At 51.8% G+C, this 22992-nt stretch overlaps 2 protein-coding genes across 19 annotated transcripts in view; both read left to right on the top strand.

Annotated features, from left to right (window-relative positions):
* The window catches only part of TUBGCP2 (tubulin gamma complex component 2), a 29444-nt gene extending 22738 nt beyond the window's left edge, over positions 1 to 6706 (top strand). For 3 of the 4 annotated variants that reach the window (XM_068687782.1, XM_068687780.1, XM_068687781.1), the window contains exon 18: positions 6326 to 6706. In XM_068687782.1, the coding sequence (XP_068543883.1) occupies positions 6326 to 6431 (106 nt within the window). In that variant the 3' untranslated portion in view covers positions 6432 to 6706. Of the gene's footprint in view, positions 1 to 2222; positions 2590 to 6325 lie in introns of all 4 variants that reach the window. The other variant, XR_011098171.1, reaches the window with a different exon arrangement.
* Positions 6707 to 8521: 1815 nt separating this feature from the next.
* On the top strand, positions 8522 to 22624 carry ADAM8 (ADAM metallopeptidase domain 8). 15 transcript variants are annotated; one of them, XM_068687785.1, is made up of 23 exons: positions 8527 to 8741; positions 9513 to 9622; positions 11961 to 12037; positions 12332 to 12410; positions 13249 to 13325; positions 14129 to 14327; positions 14703 to 14768; positions 14858 to 14926; positions 15407 to 15576; positions 15650 to 15731; positions 17342 to 17490; positions 17693 to 17870; positions 18844 to 18987; positions 19496 to 19691; positions 19859 to 19958; positions 20042 to 20225; positions 20310 to 20387; positions 20514 to 20598; positions 20772 to 20886; positions 20989 to 21163; positions 21333 to 21434; positions 21558 to 21662; positions 21779 to 22624. In XM_068687785.1, the coding sequence occupies exons 1-23, from the start codon at positions 8678 to 8680 to the stop codon at positions 21827 to 21829; spliced, it is 2655 nt and encodes an 884-aa protein (XP_068543886.1). In that variant the 5' UTR covers positions 8527 to 8677; the 3' UTR covers positions 21830 to 22624. The 15 variants fall into 15 exon arrangements, with proteins under 15 accessions (XP_068543900.1, XP_068543899.1, XP_068543897.1 ...); XM_068687786.1 differs by having other exon boundaries at positions 8528 to 8741; positions 20974 to 21163; positions 21384 to 21434; XM_068687788.1 differs by having other exon boundaries at positions 8532 to 8741; positions 18898 to 18987.
* The last annotated feature ends 368 nt before the right edge of the window (positions 22625 to 22992 follow it).

Here is a 22992-nt window from a genome sequence, read left to right as displayed (position 1 = left end):
TAATTCATGAATGCAGCATAAATATTCCAAAATGAGAAAACCATGCAAGAGCTTAATCAAAAATGCCTATTTTGATAACAGCTTTTAACGTTTATGGCTGGATTGTGTTTTTCAAGAGTTAAACACTCATGAAACCGGTCAGCCTGCAGATTGGAAATGCTCAGTTGAGGCATGCGCATGACCACAGAATAAGAATCACAGAATCACAGAATTTCTAGGTTGGAAGAGACCTCAAGATCATCGAGTCCAACCTCTGACCTAACGCTAACAGTCCCCACTAAACCATATCCCTAAGCTCTACATCTAAACGTCTTTTAAAGACTTCCAGGGATGTTGACTCCACCACCTCCCTGGGCAGCCTGTTCCAGTGTCTAACAACCCTTTCAGTAAAGAAGTTCTTCCTAACATCTAACCTAAAACTCCCCTGGCGCAACTTTAGCCCTTTCCCCCTCCTCCTGTCACCAGGCACGGGGGAGAATAGACCAACCCCCACCTCACTACAGCCTCCTTCCCTTTCCCCCTCCTCCTGTCACCAGGCACGGGGGAGAATAGACCAACCCCCACCTCACTACAGCCTCCTTTAAGGTATCTGTAGAGAGCAATAAGGTCGCCCCTGAGCCTCCTTTTCTCCAGGCTGAACAAGCCCAGCTCCCTCAGCCGCTCCTCGTAGGACTTGTTCTCCAGACCCCTCACCAGCTTCGTCGCCCTTCTCTGGACTTGCTCAAGCACCTCGATGTCCTTCTTGTAGCGAGGGGCCCAAAACTGAACACAGTACTCGAGGTGCGGCCTCACTAGAGCCGAGTACAGGGGGACGATCACCTCCCTAGCCCTGCTGGTCACACTGGTTCTGATACAAGCCAGGATGCCGTTGGCCTTCTTGGCCACCTGAGCACACTGCTGGCTCATATTCAGCCGACTGTCCACCATCACTCCCAGGTCCTTCTCTGCCTGGCAGCTCTCCAACCACTCATCTCCCAGCCTGTTGCTCTGCTTGGGGTTATTGTGCCCCAGGTGCAGGACCCGGCACTTGGCCTTGTTGAACTTCATGCAGTTGACCTCAGCCCATCGGTGCAGCCTATCCAGATCCTCCTGCAGAGCTTTCCTACCCTCGAGCAGATCGACACACGCACCTAACTTGGTGTCATCTGCAAACTTACTGAGGGTGCACTCAATGCCCTCGTCCAGATCATTGATGAAGATATTAAAGAGGACCGGCCCCAGCACCGAGCCCTGGGGGATGCCACTAGTGTCTGGCCTCCAACTGGACTTGACTCCATTCACCACGACTCTTTGGGCCCGCCTATCCAGCCAGTTTCTAACCCAACGAAGCGTACGCCAGTCCAAGCCAAGAGCAGCCAGTTTCTTGAGGAGAATGCTGTGGGAGATGGTGTCAAAAGCCTTGCTGAAGTCAAGGTAGACCACATCCACAGCCTTTCCCTCGTCCACCCAGCGTGTCACTTTGTCATAGAAGGAGATCAGGTTCGTCAAGCAGGATCTGCCTTCCATAAACCCATGCTGACTGGGCCTGATCGCCTGCTTGCCCTGCAAGTGCCGCATGATGACACTCAAGATAATCTGCTCCATGAGGTTCCCTGGTACTGAGGTCAAACTGACAGGCCTGTAGTTCCCTGGGTCTGCCCTCCGGCCCTTCTTGTAGATGGGTGTCACATTTGCTAGCCGCCAGTCAACTGGGACCTCCCCCGATAGCCAGGACTGCTGATAAATGATGGATAGGGGCTTGGCCAGCTCCTCTACCAGTTCTCTCAGTACCCTCGGGTGGATCCCATCTGGCCCCATTGACTTGTGCACATCCAAGTGCCGTAGCAGGTCACCAACCAGTTCTTCGTGGATAGTGAAGGCCGCATTCTGCTCCCCATCCCCTTCCACCAGCTCAGGGTACTGGGTATCCAGAGAACAACCGGTATTGCTGCTAAAGACTGAGGCAAAGAAGGCATTAAGCACCTCCGCCTTTTCCTCATATTTTGTAACAAGGTTTCCCCCACATCCAGTAAAGGATGGAGATTTTCCTTAGTCCTCTGATTTGCATTGATGTATTTGTAAAAAGATTTTTTTGTTGCCTTTAACAGCAGTAGCCAGATTGAGCTCCAGATAAGCTTTGGCCTTCCTAATTTTGTCCCTGCACAGCCTCGTAACATCATTATAGTCCTCTTCAGTGGCCCACTCTTTTTTCCAAAGATTATAAACCCTTTTTTTCTCCGAAGCTGAAGGTGCAACTCTCTGTTGAGCCAGGCCGGTCTTCTTCCCCGCCAGCTCGTCTTTGGGCACGTGGGGACAGACCGCTCCGGTGCCATTAAGATTTCCTTCTTGAAGAGCACCCAGCCTTCCTGGACTCCTCTACCTTTCAGAACCGCCTCCCAAGGGACTCTACCAACCAGTGACCTGAGCAGCTCAAAGTCAGCCCTCTGGAAGTCCAATACAGCAGTTTTGCTGGTCCCCTTCCTGGCCTCGACAAGAGTAGAGAACTCCGCCATTTCGTGGTCACTCTGCCCAAGACAGCTTCCGACCACAACATCTCCCACCAGTCCTTCTCTGTTTGTGAAGAGAAGGTCTAGTGGGGCACCACCCGTGGTAGGCTCACTAACCAGCTGCGTCAGGAAGCTATCTTCCACGCTCTCCAGAAACCTCCTAGACTGCTTTCTCTGGGCTGTGTTGTGCTTCCAGGATATGTCAGGGAAGTTGAAGTCCCCCACGAGAACAGGTGCCGACGATTTCGCAACTTCTGTCAGCTGCCTGTAGAACTCCTCATCCGTCTCCTCATCCTCGTTCGGCGGTCTATAACAGACCCCTACCAGGATGCTTGCCTTGTTGTCCCAGCAGATCCTAACCCAAAGGGACTCAACCTTATCATTCCCAGCCTCGAGTTCCACAACATTGAAATATTCTCTAATATAGAGAGCCACACCACCACCCCTTCTGTGCTGCCTGTCTCTTCTGAAGAGCTTATAGCCAGGCATTGCAGCACTCCAGTCATGAGACTGGTCCCACCACGTCTCCGTGATGGCAACCAAGTCGTAGCCTGCCCGCCGCACGATGGCTTCCAGCTCCTCCTGTTTGTTACCCATGCTGCGTGCATTGGTGTAGATGCACTTCAGCTGGGCCATTACCTTATCCCCCGGCCTTGCCATTGTTCCCCCGGCACAGCTCCAACAAGCCTTGTTTCAGCCCCATCCCCCATCTTACCTAGTTTAAAGCCCTCTCAATGAGCCCTGCCAGCTCCTGGCCCAGTATCCTTTTTCCCCTTAGCGATAGGGACCCGTCTGTAGCCATCAGGCTGGGTGCCAAGTAAAGCCCCCCATGGTCAAAAAAAACAAGATTTCTGTGCTTGCACCAGCCCCTGAGCCATGTGTTCATCAGGTGGGCTTTTCGTGTCCTGTCAGTACCTCTCCCTGTTTATGCTTCCAGCAGGGTGATGGAAGCTGTATCTCCTGGTGATGCTGTACCATGGAGATTACCGGTGCAGCCTGTTCAACTGTGGGCCGCTGGTGTCCAGGCCAGGAGTCACCCTCTACCAGATTTATTTGTGTTTTACAGACCACACATGAGTGTTAGCTGTGTCAGAAGGTTAACTCCTGAGCCATGGAAGCTGTGGAGGCAGTTCTTTCAAGTACTGAGAACTTGTTTTTAAGAGCACTTCCTGCTTCTGAAGAAAAGAGAAGTATGGTGATTCAGCAGGGTGTGGGAAAACAGAACTCTTCCTTATCAGTTTGCGTTGAGGATGGTGAGCTAAGCCGCAACAGGCTGTTCTGAACAGGGTCTGAGGCCTTTGCCCTCAGGTACTTCCATGCCTCATTTCTGTTCAAGGGTTGCAGAGGAAATATTGGGTACTGGGTCTTTATGCAGTCAGGACTTTCACTGTTGTTAAGTCCCCCAGTTTGGACCATCTAGGATCATGTGAGCCCTCACCAAGACATTGGACATAGATTTACTTGAATTACAAAGCAGATGTCCCTATTTTCTCAACTGGAATTCTGTGTGTTAGCAGGCCGTACAAGAGAGTGTCTTTCTATTTCTACAGGCTGCTAGATAATGTTTTAAAAAGTGAAAGTCCCACGGTGAATGCCCAGACTTGACATTTAGCTCTCATTCAGTCTGTAGAGATTATTGGATTGAGTCCTGGACTCTTTGGCAACAGGAACCCAAGAAGCAGAATGGAGGTGGTTACCATCTAAAATACCATACTTGAGAGAGAGAAAGAGGAGTTTGTAAGAAATACTGGTCTTTTCTTTTTTTAATTGACTATTTGTTAAAGATGATTGTCAAAATGTAAAATAGGTAATGGATACCTTTTATTCATAATTCTAATACTTTTATTGAGTTAATCCTGAATAATATTTATTCAGTGTATAGAACCTGTACATTTTTACTGAGTAACTGAGGATCAACTGTCATATATGTAGCATCAAAGAACAGAACACAGATCTAGGCGTGTTTCTTCAAGCAGTGAAGCACACACATAATTCAGATTTTCAGTATGCTGAAGATGCTCAGGTGTCTTGGCTTCATCAACAACAGTGCTGGCAGGGAGCTGCCAACTGCAGAAAATGCCCAAAGTTTCTCTTTCACTCTGCAGCAGTCAGAAGGAGAATTACAGCCTAGGGAACTGTCAGATGGGTGACTGATTTCAAATACTCTGAAAACTTTACTCGTCAAGTGCAGCTAGCATTCATCAAATAACTTTTCTTCACAAATTTGGAGGCAACAGCAATGACTGAGCTTAGAGTAAGACCAGTAGAACATATGAAGTGATGGAAAAATACAGCAAATAAAAGTTCCAGCCGAAGAACAAGAAACTGAAGTATAAGCTGGGTTTGAGGAAGCACCAGGCAAATTCTTAAGAAAGTTATCAAAAATAATTTGATTGTAAAAACAGAGTTGAATTGGAAAAGGATGTAAATGAGTCCTGGCCTTACAAGCCCTTAGATTTGAATCAAAATTTGGTAAATATGACTGCCTCAGTGTTGCATTTCCTTTTTATATTATTTAAAGGACAAAAGAGATGTAAGCTTTTCAACCAGGAGAAAGCAACCAGTAAATTCCATCTGTTTAGGCTGCTTTCCACAGTCTCCAAAAATGTCAAGGAACACTTTGTTGCCATTTATGCAAGGTTGTTAAGCAACATGAAACTCAAATATTATGCCCATTCATTGAGTATTGGAACAACTTATTTGAGAAATGAAGAGAGTAACTTTTGTGTGATTCACACTCTTATCACTTGGTGTTCCTAGCGCATACATTTTGAAGAGCTCCATGTGTGTTACATGGCTTCATAGTGCAGAGAACAGCCTAAGGAAGGCCACAGCAGGAGTGGAGCTGGGTGTTTCTGTGGCATATGAGACACTTGGATTGTTAAGGACGCAGTTTTATGGTAGTGCTGGTATTGTCTGTTTTATAGATACATTTAAATGTATCAGTGATACTTGTGACTTTGCCTCAGCAGCTTTCAGCCAGTTGTTTGCTTCAACCATTAATCTGTTTAAAACATAATTGTTTTAACAAAAAGATGGTGGTAATGGAAACTGCATTTCATAGTAGTTACAGTAGATAATTTGGTAGATTTCATGCTATGCTCCTCATACAGGAGTTCAATGTTTAAGGAGATAATTTGGGAAGGAGAATGTACTGCGTGTCTTTTCACAGAATCACGGAATCATCTAGGTTGGAAGAGACCTCCAAGATCACCTAGTCCAACCTCTGACCTAACACTAACAAGTCCTAAATTTAGTCCTAAAAAAGTCCCATTTTCAGGACATAGCTACTGCTTTTGCAGTCAGGGTAATGGTGGGGATGAATTAAAGCCCAGCTTTCCTCAGATGACATGTAGGGTTGCTCCTTGGCCACTCAGTAAAATGCAGCACTTCCTCATACAGTCCTTGCAGGTGCCTGATGCCCATATCTGTCCTCTTGGTCTGTAGTGAGGGGCTTCCCCCAGCAGCATGCTTCAGCACACACAGAATCCTGCTGTGGCTGGGCAGCTGTTCCTGTTGGCTTTAGTGGCTCATTCCCCCAGAGCAGGGCACACATCTCTGGTGCATCACGGCACACGTGTGGCACAGGGCAGATGCTGATATACATGGCTTTGGTTCAGACCCCCTCCTTTCAGCAAACTGCGTCCTGAAATTCATATGGCCTGTAAAACAGTCAATGTGTTTTGGGGACCCCTTGCTGCCTGTGAGCACCCTGACAAACGTGCCGCAGCACTTGTAAGCTCACAGAGGCCATGGGCAGCATATCCAGCTTGCTGCATGCCACTGTTTGGGGCAGGTGAGCAAGGAGGCTGATGAACTATCTGCCTTTTGTCTCTCAGGTTGGACTTCAATGGGTTCTACACAGAGCGTCTGGAGCACATGTCTGCTGAGCGGAGCCAGAAGGCAGCTCCCCTGCTTCCCCACACAGCCATAGCTGCCCAGTGAAGCCCTGCCACTGCCCACTGCAGCTGCTGTCTCTTCTGCACCAGTGGAGAACAGAACACTCAATCGTTTCCAGCCCTCTACACTCACTGTGAGCTGGAAACAAACCACAAGGGTTATAGCAGAGAGACAGGGGAATATATGATCTTCTGGATTGTATGTGTTGGGTTTTGCCTTCTGAGGCTTTTAAGTCCCCCTTTTTTTAAACTGTATTGTAAAATGATGTATTCGTGTGTTGTAAAATAAAAATAAAAAAAAAATAATAAAAAAAATAAAAATTAGGATTATTTTTCAGTTAATAACTGACATTGCAAATTAGTCTTTACATGACTAAATCCTGGTCAGTTCACAGAGGTCTGGCTTAGCTGCATGCAGCATTGTTTTGTGAAGACAGCCCAGCTGGGTGGCTGCTGAAATGGAGCTGATCAGCTGCTCAAACTGATGAAGTGGGATTTGTAGCTGGTAAGAAAATATGTGATACTCAAATCATGTTGTCTTGAGTCCTTCACAGAAGCACTTGATATCTGTGGGGTTGTGCAAGCATAAGAATTGCACAAGCCTGTTTGGGAGCAGGTATAGTAGTGGGCAATCATTGGTATCTACATTCAGGATCAGTTTAAACAGTACAACAAATAGCTATGAAATGTTAACTTTTAAAGTTAACAACTAACTTCTAAGCACCTATCTGTGAGTAACCCCAAGATGTCCTGGTCACACCAGCACATGTACACACATGGCTCACTGTCCTAGGCAGAGGTGGTGATGCTGGTGGGGCAAACCAAAAGTGTCCCAGCAGCCTTCAGCTCCTGCTGTTTATATGCGGAGCTCTACACCCTTCTTACACAGTTTTGTAGGCTGTCAGGCTGATTGCTGCTTTGCTTCAAAAGGCCCTTTGAAGCTCCCTGGGTTAAATCCAGTTGTTGGTCATCTCTCTTGTGAACACCCTCCAGGTTTTTCTGCATCCTGCTTCACATGCATATGCCATTTACACTCATATTCTTATAAGGTGTTGTCCTGGCCATTGGCCATGGGGAGAGCGTGCAAGCTTCCTCCAGTGTCCCCAGCATGAGAACACACTGACAGGTAACTTCAGCTGCCCCAAAACTGTGACCCAAAAGTGGCTATACCCCCCAGGTATTCAGAGGGTGTATTCAGAGATACACCCTCTTCAAGGGCAGGCCAGGTTGGACATCTTCCTGCTAGCACAGAGCAGGAGGCATCTGTGTGTCTTCCCTCCACAAAGGGCTGCATAGCCTTCTTGTGCCAGGAGAGTCGCAAGGAACAACTGTCTGAATTCAGCAGCCTCACATTCCACGGGTCAGGTCTCAGTGTCTGGAGAAGCTTGTTGTTGCTTGACCAGTCTGTATCTCTCCTGTGAGCCAGGCTGCCTGCAGTGGTCTGTGGTTCTTGCAAGGCCTGCTCAGCTCTGCACAATTTGCAAGTGCAGTCATTGCAGTGGGTACAACTGTAATAGAAATAATAATATTGTTATGATCAGACGTGGCTAGGAGTGTTCGGGTGAAAGTAATGAAAGGAAAAAATAGGCAGGAAAATGGTTCTAGTAGGTAGACAACACCCGGCTGCAGGCCACCAAGGTCCCTGAGGCTCCCCAGGACACCCTGGCCAAGAGGCAAAAGACTGAGTAAACCCCAGTGAATTGCAGTGGTGACACAGGACAGAGCCACTGGCCTGAGGACATGAAGCAGAGCCACAACCAGCATGTGGTCCCCGAGCCCAGGAGACCCCAGAAGAGGAGGGGGACTCTCCAAGCAGTACCCATCCCCAGGTTGTAGCGAGGAGTTGGAGGCCAGTGGAGACGCAGGCCTCCAGAACCCAGCAGCTTTGGGTCATGCGAGCCCTTGCGAAGGAGCCCATGACCACAAGCAAGCGACACCGGCCGCACTTCCCTCCCCAGGGCCAAGATGCGGTTCTCCTCCACGGCCACGGGGCAATTACAGCGCCTGCAGCCGGGGCTGCCCCCGTCACCATCCCCCCCCCCCCGAGCCTGACGGCTGTCCGGAGCGAATCCCCGCCATGGGAAGCAGGGGGGGGGCCCTGCTGCGTTCCTCTTGTGGTCTCCCCGCCCCGGCCCCACGGACCACCCCCCCCCTGCCGGGGGCGGCCCCATCCGCGGCCCTTCTCGCCTCGTCCCGTCCCGTCCTGCCGCCCGTGGGTGAGTCACGGCGGGCGGGGGCTGCCGGCGCGGAGCGGAGCGGCGCGGAGCGGCTGGGGCCGGGCAGTGCCGAGCCATGGTCCCGACGCTCGTCCTCCGGCTGCTGGGGCTGCTGCTGCTGCTGCTGCTGCTCGGCCACGGTGAGAACGGGCGGAGGTGCCCAGGGCTCTGGGGGAGCTCGCGGGTGGGTGCGCGGGGAGGCTCGCGGGGCGGGGCAGCAGCGGGGTTGCTGAGCGGAGGGGTGCTGGCTCGTCAGGACGGCTCGGTCGGGAAGATTTCGACCGCTTCAGACGGGGGGCAGAGCTCCAGTGCCAGGCTGGCGGTCATCACTGCCGCTGCCGCCCCACACTCCAGCACTGCCCCACTCTCCATCACCTCCTCACTCGCCATCACCACCCGACTCTCCATCACCTCTCCATGTGCCATCCGCCACCTCACACTCACTTGAGGACAGGGGATGGCAAACTGGGACTGAGCCCAAGTGCCTGGCTCGTCTCCTACAGCCAGAGAAGCCCCCCGTCTGACACTGGTCCCCACCACAGATGTGCTCCCGGTGACCTCTGTCCTGTGCCATGCTGCCAGCCCGTTGCAGCATTATGCAATTGCACCTGGATGAAACTCCTGTGAGAATGGGGGGAAGGGGGATTTGTCATCGGCAGCCAGAGATGTGCTGGCGGAGAAACTGTGACTCAGCCAGCCGAGGGGGAGGCAGCAAAGGCTGCTGGCTCTGCTCGGGCACCATGTGTGAGGCTCCAGGCACCGCAGACAGGCACTTTGCTCCACTGCTGGCCTGGCTGGCTCCCTCCTGTGCTGAGGAGCCTCTGCTTTCAGACATCAAAAAACGAGGGTTGCAAAGGTAGCAAGCTCAAAGCACAGATGAATTTTGAATTTTCCCCCTTTGAATTTTCTAGGCGTCTCTAGTGGACCAGAGGAGGAGCTGGCCCATGTCGAGCAGTATGAGATGGTGATGCCACGCAGGGTGCTGGAGCCCCGGGGGAAGAGGGACCTCTCTGCATCACCTGTAAGTAGTGTCGCCTCCCAAATTCCATCTCTGCACAGCCACCTTCACTGCCTCTCAGGGTGTCCAGCAGGGTTTTGGTCAGCAGAGGTCAGAGCTCAGAGCTGGACCTCTTTAGCCAGGTGTCTGCACTGGTTGAATGATACTGCATGTTCTGTCCACCATGTGGAGGTATTTGATCACAACAGCTTTTCTGGATGGTTTCAGGTCAAAATAGGGGCTGATAGCAGGAAGGACTCTCTGGAAGGGCAATGTTTAGTGCTTTCTTTGGAGATGTTATATAGTGTGGCTGCCCCTTCCAGTCTTGCACTGATCTTGTGACATCTGGTCTTTACTTAAATAGGAGTTTGCAGGTTGTTTGCTTAAGTTTTTTTGTTTTGTTTTGTTTTAATCCTTTGGGGCCAGGAAATAAGAATCAGAAAGTTTCAGAAACCCACATGAAAGAAACTCTCTTTTTTTTTTCTTTTTTTTTTTTTTTCCAGAAACCTTGTAATCTGAGGGAGGGAATGGGGTTTGACTTAGGAGTTTTGAGTGCTCAGGTAGGCATTCATGTGATGTAGGCCTTGAACTAAAGAGGCTTTCCACATTGCCTTGGAAGAAGTGAAGACCAGCCGAATACATGGATTTGTGTTTTAAGAGTGAAAAGCACCAATTTTAGCACCTGTGGTGATGGAAGGGTTGAGGACATTTGTTTCCTAGTAAACTCTTCATACAGCATGTTCATCCATGATTCAAACCCTTTCTGATAAAACAGCTTCAAAAACACTCCCCAAAAGCATCTGTTTTCTCTGCTCTAGAAACCTAAACTTGTCCATGAGACAAATGTTGCTATTTAAAGACACCATCTGTGCCACTGGGCATCTTTGCCCCTCTCTTTGCATCTCTCTGCTCCCCCACAAGAAAGGGTCCTGGAGGAGGAGCATGAAGGGCTTTGAGGAACTTGGGCTGGACAAGTCCTCCTGGATGGTGCCAGCCAAGCCTCTGATGTGTGGCTGGGTGAATTGTGGGGAATCTCTATCATGTTTTTTTTTTTTTTTTTTTTTCTTCATCTCCTCACTCTGTGGTTGTCTCCAAGAGACGGCCGCTACTCTGCCCTCTGAATTGCTGTTCTGCAATTTCTTAAAGCCTCCAGAACTGCCAACAATAACACAGCACCACTTTGTCTGCGGGTGCTGGACAGACATGTCATATGGGAGACATTGTTCATGAGAGAAGAATTTGCCAGGAACCTGTGAGAGCGTTTTGTGGCCAGCAGCCGATTGCTGCCAGCAGCAATGCAAGCTGGAAAGACAGGCGGCAGGAACTGAGGGTGACCGAGAGCAGGAAAACCCCTCTACCTGACCAGACTCTGTGATGACTATAGGTACCATCACCATCCACCCAGGCAGAAGCCAGACACCTCATCAAGGAGGAATGTGAGCCCTCACTTTCCAGTTTGCTTGAGTCTCCACCCCAGGATCCATAAGAGCTGAGGATGCGCCTCGGGGTACTGTCTCCTTGCTGCAGCAGTGGCTGAGGAGGTCTCAGGTCCTACATCCCTTGCTGTCTCTCCCACCAGCCCCAGGGAGCTGGTATCTCTGGAGGTCTCTGTCCCAGCCTCCAAGGGAGGGGGATCACATGGGATCTTTGGCCAGTGGAAAACAAATCTTCTCATAAAGGTGGAGCAGCCCTGCTCTCTGTGGATATACAGCATCTCCATGGGGGCCTTGGCCCCACTGACCTGGTCCTAGGGACCAAAGGGTGTGCTTGAGACACTTTTGGGGCCCTTCCACCAGCACTGGGGGGGAAGGAGGGATGGGGGAGGAATCCAACACAATGAGACTGAACTTTACCGTCAGTAGCAGACAAGAATCCAAATAAGGTTATTTTCTATTCATCATATCCGTGTTAGATCAGGCAGAGATAAGGAAGACTCTGCTGATGAAAGCAGTTGGGCACCAAGGATCTTTGTGGTTCAGCCTGTGAGTAAGTTCTGAACTCAGTCCCAGAAAAGGAGCTCTTGTGACTGATGAGCAGGAAACTTCAGTTTCTGATGTGGCCATCTGCAGCCATGTGTCAGACATGGAAAACCAGCCTTTGCTGACTCAGCTTCATTGCTGGCGACCTGCTTGTTATCTCAGGATGTGCTGGGGATTCACATTATTGCCCGCATGCTTTCTTTTTGTCTGATTTCTTGCGTCTTTGCTGGATGCCTTCAGGGTGAGCTTGCATGTGGCCAGTGAGGAGCAAGTCTCCCCATCCCACAGTTGCCTTCCAGCAGGAAGGATGTGCAAGATCAGGGCAATGGAGCCATCCTTTCTGCAGTTTGTGTTGACTTGTGCCATCATCTTGTTTCCTGCAGAGCACCTACCCAGACCATGTCCTCTACAGCATCCAAGCTGAAGGCAGGGACTACCTTCTGCACCTAGAGAAGAACAGGTGAGTGTGGGTGGGCAGGCCCTGGGCAGGCTCACTTACCACCCTGCTGCACATGTCACTTCTCTGGGGCCCAACATCACAGCTCTGGCCACCAAAGCCATCAGCCCAGACCCACACTGGGAAAATAAATCCAAGCCGGGAGCTCTTGGGAGTGTCAAGTGTGCTGTGGGTCAGGTGGGTTAGATTTGGCTTGAGAGGTCTGGAGCAACATGGAACCCTTCTGCCTTGCTTTCTAGCCATCCTCTCTCCAAAGCTGATGTTTCTCATGATGCTGCTCCCTTTTCTGATCTGCAGGGAGCTGCTGGGACAGCATTACACTGAGACACACTACTTGGCTGATGGCACAGAGATCACAGAGAAGCCAGATGTCCAGGTATGGGTCTGGAGTAACAGTAGCCTCCTGGAAGAGGAGTTTTTGGGTCACCACCAATGACACAGAGGCTTTATCATGCTTCCTGGAGGGCTGAGATGCCTCCAAGGCTGAGCTGAGACCCACTCCAAGCCCCTGCCATGGGCAGGGACAGCTTTCACTAGATCAGGTCACCCAAAGTCCCATCCAGCCTGACTTTGAACACTTCCAACAGTCAAGCTTCTCCAGTCAGCTTGTTCCAGTGTCTCACACACACTGTAAAAAAATTCTTCTGTATTCTTCTGTGATCTAAATCTAACCTCTTCTAGTTTAAAACCATTTCACCTTGTCATAGAGCTACAGGCACATGTAAAAAGTACCCCCCCACACCAACTTTCCTGCAACCCGCCTTAGGCACTGGAAGGATGCTAGAAGGTCTTCCTGGAATTTTCTCTTCTTTAGGCAGAACAACCCCAACTCCCTCAGCCTGTGTTCATAGGAGAGGTGCTCCAGCCCCTTGATCATCCTTGTGCCTTGTCCAATTCCTTCTGGGTGACATCAGTTCCCAGTAGCATATCAACCACACCACTCAGCTTGGTGTCATCCACAGACTTGCTGAGGATGTACTCAATCCCACTGTCCATGTCACTGATTAAGATATTAAATAGTATTGGTCCTGGCATGGACCCTTGAGGGACACCACTTGCTACTGGTCTCTGTTTAGACATTGAGCCATTGACTGCAACCCTATGGAGTTGCATCATCATCAGTTGGTCTTCCCTTGCCCACTGATGTAATCACGCCATTGCAGAAGGCCAGATTGGTAAGACACAATGTTATGCACCTCTTTTCTGTGTTTCAGGATCACTGCTTTTATCAAGGCCATGTTGTGGGGTACACAGACTCTGCAGCAAGCATCAGCACCTGTGGCGGGCTCAGGTAGGACCTGAGGTTTCCCCGGGGCACAGTTTGGTTGGGGGCAGTACGGAAGAAAAGGGAAAACAAAAGACAATCTTTCCCCACATTCTGGGTGTGCATGGCTCTGTGGCTCAGCGCCTAGCAGGGAAAAGAGCCGCAGAGTTTTACAGTGTCACTTCTGGGGGAGTGATTCATGGCACCAAGTGAAAGTGGAAAGCTGAGCAGGACAAGAGGTCAGGGCAGGCAGCACTTTCCCCGGGTCTGTGAATGGGACCAGAGCCATCCACTCTACCACACCAAATTCGCTCTCCAGTAGCGAGCAGTGGTTGTGTTTGTAGGGACCCTGGCTCAGCACAGCGTGTGCATACATGGGACATGTAATATGTTTGTGTAGCAGGAGGACGACATGTTCACAGGCAGGACAAGCAGCATAACGATACACACAGAGAATGGGATAATACAGGCGCAGAAAGATGAGACATAGTTGCAGGGAAGAGGCACAAAGTCCCTGGCTTTTCCTGTGCACAGTGGCTAGGGATTAACATATGGCCCAAGAGCTGCTTAGGGCTTTTTGCTGTTTGTGATGTCCTGCACGTGGCCAGGAGGACCTGACTGCCACAGCCTGTGAATGACCTGTAACTCATCCCAACTACCTAGGGGAGCCACAGAAGGGTGGGTTAAGTGGTGGATGCTTTCCTGTATGGCTGTGTGTTGTATCACAGGTGCTCACAGGGCTGGCGTGTGTTCTGTCCATCCTGCACAGTGTCTGTGAGGCTGCTGGCATGACACCGCCCCAGCCTGATGCCTGCCCTCTCTCTTGGCAGTGGCTTTTTCCACGTGAATGAGACCACCTTCCTGCTGAAGCCTCTAGAGGAGGACAAGGCTGGCTGGCATGCGGTGTACAGAGCTGCCCACCTCAGGACAAAGCGCAGTGCATGCCAAGAGGCCGGTGCCACCCGGAGTATGCACCTGGAGTATGACCATGACCCTAAAATTGCTGCACCCATGAAGCTCTATAACTGGGTTAAGGATCACATTGCTTCTCCTTGTCATAGCTGAGTTTTTGAGAGCCTAGGGTCTGTGAAGCCCAGGAGAGAGCTGGGCCATGCTGCATTGCACGGAGATGCTTCCCTCCCCTTGCCCTGCTCCTTGCCTGGCACAGTCCCACACAGGGTCTCACAGAGCCTCTCGCCTGCCTTAAAGCAGTAGCAGGCTGGAGCTTTTCCTTGTGTGTTGGAAGATGTCTGAAACACCTGGGCCAAATAACATCAGAAAGCAGAGTCAGAAGAACCTCTAGTCTTGCACTGGAAGATGCCTGAGGTTCCAACAAATCCCACAGGGCTCAGCAAACCAGAGAGCTGTGCTTTTCTCTGCACTCACTTTTGTCTTCCCTTCCAGAAATCAGCCCAGTTACGCAAGGGGCCCCGATATGTGGAGCTTGTCCTGGTTGTAGACAATGAAGAGGTAAGGGAGGGTGAGTTCATGCTTTCAGTCTTACATGGCTGCTGGGAACTGGAAGCCAACTTGGGAATCTCTCTGTGTCCTTCCCCTAGTTCAGAAAATACAAGGACTTGCACAGGGTGCAGAACCGCATGAAGGAAATTGTGAACCATGTTGACAAGGTGAGACCCAGGGTGCCAACTTACCTTCCTTACTCCTGCAGTGCTAGCACGGGCCCCGGTCACCCCAGTCAAAGCTGGGAGAGATCTGTGGTAGAGCTGGAGCCAACCTCACACCATTAGATAGGTGGGTGACCAACTCTGCTGGCCAGTAGGGTGTGCAAAGTAGGCATTGAGGCTCATCTCTACCTGGAGTCCTCAGGAGCATGTGAAGCCTGCCTCTGAGCTCTCTGTTAGGTACTTTACATGAGGGGACAGCAGGGAATTTCTTCTGGGACCATGTCCTACAGATGCCCTCAAGAAAAGGAAGGACCTGTCTACATAGTTTAGCCCAGCTCATGCTAGTTTTTGAGGGGGACTAGAGGTGCTATACCTCATATAGTATTGCTGGTGGGGGGGCCTGGCTGGGCAACAAGTTCCCAGGGGAGGTGAGACTGTTACTCTGCTGCGTGGCTAAAGTACAAGCACTGTATTCCTTTGCAGCTTTACCAGCCTCTGGGCCTGCGTGTGGCCTTGATTGGCTTGGAGGTGTGGAGCAACAGGGACAAAATCACAGTCAGTCGTAATGCAGAGGTGACACTGGAGAACTTCCTCCGCTGGCGGGAGACGGAGCTGCTGAAGAGGAAGCAGCACGACAATGCCCAGCTGATCACGTAAGCAGGCTGGATGGGTGCTTCCGAGCTGGCACAGAGATTCCATGCCCATGGTCACTTTTCCTTCCCACAGTGGTGTAGACTTCTATGACACAACCGTAGGGCTGGCAAAGAAGCTTGCGATGTGCACCAGGGACTCAGGCGGTGTCAATCAGGTGGGTCCCACTGCCTAGGCACATGCCACAAGGGCTGCAGCAGAGGTCTCTGAGGTACCTGAGCAATAAAAATCATCCCAGAGTTGCTGTATGGACATGGGGCTTCTCATACCACCTGTCACATGGTTGGGACTTGACTTTCAGTTGGTCTTTCGTCATCTTGTTTATGCTTCTCATCCATTCATTTCTCCCCAGGGATGACATCCTTTACTGGAACATAAGCAGTCAAATGTGTGACATGCAAAGCAGCATTTCAGGGTATCTGCTTTATCTATGCTGACTTACACCCCTCAGAGCCCAGTCTGGAGTTCTTCAGAGGCTGTGACACCAGGCTCAGCTTTTTTCTTCAGTTACCTCAGTCTACAGAAGAGAAGGCTGTAGGGAGATGTTATAGCAGCCTTCCAGTACCTACAGGGCTACTAGAGGAAACCTGTGGAGGGACTTTTTTTCAGGGTGTGTGGTGATAGGAAAAGGGGTAATGGTTTTAATCTAAAAGGTGGTGGATTTAGATTAGGAATTAGGAAGAAATTCTTTACTCAGAGGGTGGTGAGGCACTGGAACAGGCTGTCTAGAGAAACAGTGGATGCTCCATCCCCATTTGGAGTCCTGTATCTAGTGAAGTCCCTCAAGGGTCAGTCCTGGGACCAGTGTTGTTTAATATATTCATTGATGACTTGGATGAGGGAATGGAGTGCACTGGCAGCAAGTTTGCTGATGACACTAAACTGGGAGGAGTGGCTGACACACTGGAAGGCTGTGCTGCCATCCAGTGTCCTGCTGGATGAATTGGGTGGGGAGAAAATGAAATATAACGAGGGCAAGTGTAGAGTCCTGCATCTGGGCAAGAAAAACCCCAGACGCCAGTGAAAGTTGGGGACTGCCCTGCTGAAGAGCAGTGAAGGGGAGAGGGACCTGGGGGTCCTGGTGGACAGCCGGATGACCATGAGCCAGCAGTGTGCCCTTGTGGCCAAGAAGACTGATGTCATCCTGGGGTGTATCAGAAGGGGTGTGATTAGTAGGTCGAGGGAGGTTCCCCTCCCCCTCTGCTCTGCCCTGGTGAGACCACATCTAGAATACTGCATCCAGTTCTGGGCCCCTCAGTTCAGGAAGGACAGGGAACTGTTTGAGAGAGTTCAGTGCAGAGCCACGAGGATGATTAAGGGAGTGGAGCATCTCCCTTATGAGGAAAGGCTGAGAGAGCTGGGTCTCTTTAGCTTGGAGAAGACGAGACTGAGGGGTGACCTTATTAACATTTATATTTATAAATATGTAAAGGGTGAGTGTCAGGAGGATGGAGTCAGGCTCTTCTCAGTGACACCCAATGATAGGACAAGGGGCAATGGATGCAAGATGGAACATAGGAGGTTCCACTTAAATATGAGACGAAACTTTTTTACAGTGAGGGTGACAGCACTGGAACAGGCTGCCCAGGAGGGTTGTGGAATCTCCTTCTCTGGAGACTTTCAAAACCTGCCTGGATGCATTCCTGTGTGAAATGATTTAGGTGTTCCTGCTCTGGCAGGGGGACAGGACTAGATGATCTTTCAAGGTCCCTTCCAATCCTTAATACTCTGTGATTCTGTGACCACATTTCAGTTCTTGTTCCATAGGACCACAGCATGGATCCTATCGGTGCTGCATCCACCATGGCTCACGAGATGGGACACAACCTAGGGATGTCTCATGATGAAGATATTGCTGGCTGCCACTGTCCTGTAATCAAAGATCAAGGAGGATGTGTTATGGCAGCGAAGATCAGGTGAGTGGAGAAAATGTGAAGAAAGAGTGAAGAGTAGCCTTGGGCAACAAATATTTCTAGATCTGATGAGAGCTGGAGTGAATCTTGGTAGACTGTCAGGTCTGGGAGAACATTCACCACTTTGTTAACTGACCTTTGCTGGGTGGGAAGGGCTGCAGGTGCTCCACTGTGCTCACTACTGCCTGGTTTTGTGCCCCTTCAGCTTGACTTATCCCAGGCTCTTCAGCAGCTGCAGTGAGCAGGACATGTGGCAGTTCCTCAAGGACCCCAGGACCAGCTGCCTGCTGAATGTCCCCCAGGCGGATGAGCTGTATGGGGAGCCAGTGTGTGGGAACCGGTTTGTAGAGCGGGGAGAGCAGTGCGACTGCGGCAGGCCAGAGGTACAGCCTGGGTGCTCAGGAAGAAATGGGGTAGCTGGGACCTGAAACCCCCTCACTCAGACTCAGAGAGGGTTGTGCAAGCTTCTTTCCAGCCTTTGGGCTTTGCAAGACCTCCTGACTTGCCTGTGCTCCTTATGTTCATGCCAAAAAATAGCTTGGGGAAGGCATTTGTTAACTTAGATGTGTGCCCCCCCACCCCTCATGTAGCTGGCTGTGGTTTTAGCAGGAGCATTCCTAGAAAAGGCATCCCCAGGGAAACATCCCCCAGCATGTCCTCAGGAGAGATGGCCTAAGAAAGGGGACATCAGAACAAATTGTCCTCGCAAGAAGCGTGTTTAGCTCTTCCTCATCCCAGTGCAACACAGTGGGAAGTTTTGTGACAAACTGCCAGGGGACATCTCCTGTGCTGGGACCTGTGGGGAGGAACCCATTGCCTTCTTCATGCAGTGAGCGCAGAGATCCTCTGTGTCATTCTTGGAGATTTGCGAAGGGTGCTACCTTTCCAGGGGCCCAGGTCATGTCTGTTTTCCTCCAAACTCCATATCTTATGAAAAATCTATTGTAGTCTTCTGGTTTTATGATGGTAATGTGGGTAAAGATGCTGCAGGAATAGTTCACACTCACAGTGCAGGGCCCCAGTCAGGCAGTGCAGAGTTTTGGACCAGGATGTTGCTGTGCTTTTGCCCCATGGTTCAACCTGGAGCCATTTTATGCCTATGATGGTTACACTGCCCCCCCAAAAGAAGGAAAGAATCTTTCAGGGGGCATTTGGAAAAGTTTCAGCCCCTTCCTGTTTTGGAAGGCTTTTGCTGCTCTCTCTGCAGTGTGGGTTTGTGGCAATGGTGTTTTTCTCTTGGGAGCTTGCAGCTAAAGCAAATCTGAGACTTGTCAGTCCTGTGGTAATGAGAGGCCCCATGCAGCCTTGGTCCTTGGTCCCACCAACACAGGCCCCATGCAGCTTCTCCTCCTCCAGCCACTTTGGACTCTGCTGTCTCAAAACCAAGCCATTTTTGGCTGTGTCTCACAGGAGTGCTTTGATCGCTGCTGCAATGCCACCACTTGCCAGCTGAGAGAGGGGGCCGAGTGCGCACAAGGTGACTGCTGCCAGGACTGCAAGGTACTGTGCAGGGATGGAGACCTGGTGGAGGCCTAGTGTTTGGCTAGGGCATGATGCCCGCTCTCCCCCACCCCCCAACTCCAATTCCTGACGAGCTTTGTGGCAGAGGAAATGCATGCCTACAGCTGCCAAAGGGCCTGGAGGACCTCTGCTGCTGTCCAGTTAAAGAAATGCCTTGATATGGAGGGACAGGACAGTAAGAAGACCCTGGGGCAAGCCCAACCTAAAAACAAAACACAAGGTGTTGCATGGGGGGAAGTACTTAAGTACAGGAACAACTGGTCTCGTGGTTATGTCCCCTTCCTGTGCAGTAGCTCAGTCAAAAGCAAACACCTTTGTACCATCTTTGGCAGAGATCTGTCTGTGGCACAAGCCACCGTGTCTGGATTCCCCTTTCTGGGGGTGCAAAGAGATCCTTTGCAGACCTGGGTGCTGACAGGCTCTGGCCTGGATCAGGGCAATGGGATGTGGTGCCCGTGTGGCTCCTGACAGCCTTCTTTCTGCACAGGTGAAGGCTGCCGGCACAATGTGCCGGGCCAGCAAGAATGACTGTGACCTTCCAGAGCACTGCACTGGCCTCAGCTCCGAGTGCCCGGAGGATGTCTTCCAGGAAAACGGCATCCCCTGCCAGAGTGGCAATGGCTACTGCTACAACGGGGCCTGCCCCACACATGCTGAGCAGTGCCGTGTACTCTGGGGTCCAGGTAGCATTCTTCCTCTCCCCCCACCTTGGGAGAGGGCTGGTGGTTGGGCAGGCAGTCCTTGGTGTCAGGGATGGCCTGTGGTAGCTGCCCTCATGTTGCTGTCAGCTGCTGTTGGCTTGCTGCAGGCTCTGGCTCCACATGATCCTTCTGTTCTGTGCCTCCTGCAGCAGCCCGAGTAGCTCCTGATGAATGCTTTAAGCAGAACAGCAGGCAAGACCTCAAACTCCACTGCCTGACTGAGTCTGGGAAGAGGCCCTGCAGCCCCAAGTAAGCAGCAGGGAGCCTGTTTTCAGTTCTGACCCTGGGGACCAAGCAAAGCTCCTCAGGGCTCACAGCTGCTCTGCTGACAGGGATGTGAAGTGTGGCACTCTGCTGTGCGTGAGTGACACCACCAGTCCTGTCCTTGGGAGCGGCTTCTTCACTCTCTCCTTTGGCCAATTCAAGTGCAAAGCAGCCCTAGACAGCAACGATGGCAATGAGATGGTGACTAACCTCAGGCTGGTGCCCACTGGCACCAAGTGTGGGGAGGAGATGGTGAGTGGCTGGGGGATGTGCTGGAGCAGTGGGAGGTGACTCCCGGCCATGGGGCTGTGCTCAGAGCCTCCCACCCACCCCCAGGTCTGCTACGCTGGGCGCTGCCAGAACCTTCTGGTCTATGGCAAGAAGAACTGCTCAGCAAAGTGTAACAGCCATGGGGTAGGTTGTGCTTCCATGCTCCCTGTGGCTGCAGCTATCAGGGCTCTCCATCTCCAAGCAGCTTGGCTGGTAGTCCCTGCCGTTCACTTTGCCTCCTTGCCTTGACTCTGCCCTCCCTGGTTTCAGGTGTGCAATCACAAGCGGGTGTGCCACTGTGAGCCAGGGTGGGCACCACCATACTGCCAGCACAAGGTTTTGGAGCTCACACCAGGTAGGGCACCTTGTGCACGTAGCCAGCATCATCTCTCTGAGCTTTGTGCTTGTGCCAGGGTGGGAGTGAGGAACGAGGTCAGTGTCTTGCTGCCATGCTGGCCACCTCTCTGTCCCCATGGGGCATTCCTGGCATCAGGGTGCCTGTCCCAGTGTCAACTGTGTCTCTGTTAGGGAGCAGCAGCATGGTCCTGGCTGCTGTGCTGTCCGTGCTGGCACTCTCCAGCATCCTGCTCGGTGGAGGTGTTGTTCTGCTCAGAGGCAGAGGGATGAGGTACTTCCAGAAGGGGTAAGAAGGCCTGCAGCAGGGTTAAGCTACAAGTATACAGGACAAGCTCAGGGCTGAGGGGCTGCAGCAGCCCTTGTTGCCTGTCAGTCCTTTGCCTCACAGGACCTCCAGCAGAACCACCACTGGCCTCACCAACCCGGTCTTTCAAGAGGGGAACCGGCTGCAGCCCCCCAGCAGCCAGCTGTCCCACTGTGACATCAGCAGCCCCAAGCTGCTCAGCACCACCATGGCCCCACGCAGCACCCAGCCCCTGGTGCCCAGCCGCCCGGTCCCGCAGGTAGGAGTGCAGCATGAAGCCCTGGGGTGGGAGCTGAAGTGAACCTGAGTGCCAGCTCATCCACATCCCTCTGTTGGGTGTGATGTCCCTGCCTGATGGACAGCACCATCCCCGCTCCCTGGGGCAGCTGTTCCTCTGCCCTGAAGTCTGGCTGCCGTCCCTCACACAGGTCCCTTCCCAGCACCCAGAAGGACTCAAGTCTCTCCCCTCCTGTCCCCAGGAGAGGCCAAAGCCACCCAGGAAACCTCTGCCAGCCCTAAAGAGAAAGGAGGTAGGTGCCCCCAGTACAGCACTGGTGCTGGGATGGAGCTGGGGCTGGTGCCTGGAGAGCAAGGCTGTGCAGGCTCACCTACAGGGAGTCCACTTCACTTTTGCCTCTTGCCCCTCTGCCCAGCCCTGTGGCGTGGTGGCAGGAGCAGCATCGCCATCACCACCAGTGCCTCCCACTAAGCCTCCGACCCTCTTGTCTCAGCCATGCACATCCCTGGTATTGCCCCAGGTGAGCTGTGCCCAGTGCCCCTCAACACCCAGTGTCACTTCTGTCCCCTACCAGCAGCAAGAGGCCCCACGGGGACCTCACGCCCCACCCCACCAACATCCCCTTCATTGTTGCAGCTGGACATCCCCCCCAAAGCGGCCCTGAAGCCGACAGCAGCCAGAAGGTGATCTGGGACATGTCTGTCACTGCGGCAGAGGAGGTGTGGGTGCTGGCACTTTGGCAGGATGGCTGAAGGCTGCTGCATCTTGTGTCACTGGTACTTGAATCGCTTGCTGAACCTCCCTGGATATCATCCATGTTTACAGATACTTGAATTGTGCCTTAACAGACTTCGTGGCTTTATGAATTGCCCAGACAGCCATGAGCTGGGGGCTTAGTGTCAGAGGGACACCAGCAGCAGGGACAATGCTGACACTACTGTCCCCCCAGAACCCTCCCCTCCCGCAAACAATGCCTGCTTTCTCCCCCAAGCCCCTCTTGGTGCCGCTGATGGGACAGCTCTGACTTGGAGGCCAGCCTTGGTTGTTACAGGCTGTCATGTGCTCTGGGTGCTGCTGCCTTCTCCCTACATGTAGTGAATGTGTCCTGTTCCTCATATCCCATCCCTGTTGAGGCCACAGTAAGGAGCTCCTGGCCCTAAACACCCTGGGGCGGCACAATGAGGATGCTGTGTAGACCTGACACTTCAGCCAGGGCCAGCAGCACCACACATCTTGCAAGGGGCTCTGGCAGGTCCGAGCCAGGCTTGGCTTCACTGTGGTGTCCCTCCCCAGCAGGTTTTTAGCTCTGAAGTTACCACTCAAGCTACTGATCTCTTGAAATGAGATTTCCCATGTGTGTTTTTACTGTGGCCATTAATTTGATTACACAATCATTTTCAGCCATTTGTTGTGAAATTGATCCCATTTTTTTTTTACATCATTTAAGTTGAGGGCTTTTATACAAATAAAAGACTGAAGACAGTGGTGGCTTAAGGTGTCAAATCATAGCTTTGGGGCAGGAGGGGGAAGACATGATGCACCACATTGAACTAGAGCCATGTGAGGACAGCTCTGGGCTGCAGGGCTTGGTGCTAATGGTGCTTGGCAAGAAGGTGGGCAAGGGCAAAGTGCTGGAGCTGAATTGCATCCTGTGCCAGAGGTGCAGGGGCCAAGTGCCTTCTCCCAGTTGCAGGCAGTTAGATGAGCGTGGCGGTCACAAGAAAAGCCTATGGGTCCCTTACATCTCTGCCCAAGGACTCTGTCCCTGGGAAAGGTCCCATGCTAGATCCTTGTGAATCACATGGCTGCAGCATGTGTGGGAGCCCAGCTCCCACTCCGAGCTCTGGGGG

Source organism: Anas acuta, chromosome 7 (assembly GCF_963932015.1).
Source record: "Anas acuta chromosome 7, bAnaAcu1.1, whole genome shotgun sequence".
NCBI lineage: Eukaryota > Metazoa > Chordata > Aves > Anseriformes > Anatidae > Anas > Anas acuta.
Note: the sequence above shows the minus strand (reverse complement) of the source record. Positions and strands in the feature narration are given on the sequence as shown.

Coding starts and splice junctions, on each gene's coding strand:
- ADAM8 (XM_068687784.1), top strand. CDS start 8,678: ATGGTCCCGACGCTCGTCCTCCGGCTGCTGGGGCTGCTGCTGCTGCTG. Junction 12,411..13,248: donor CAGAGAAGCCAGATGTCCAG/GTATGGGTCTGG, acceptor TCTGTGTTTCAG/GATCACTGCTTTTATCAAGG. Junction 21,663..21,778: donor CATCCCTGGTATTGCCCCAG/GTGAGCTGTGCC, acceptor TCATTGTTGCAG/CTGGACATCCCCCCCAAAGC.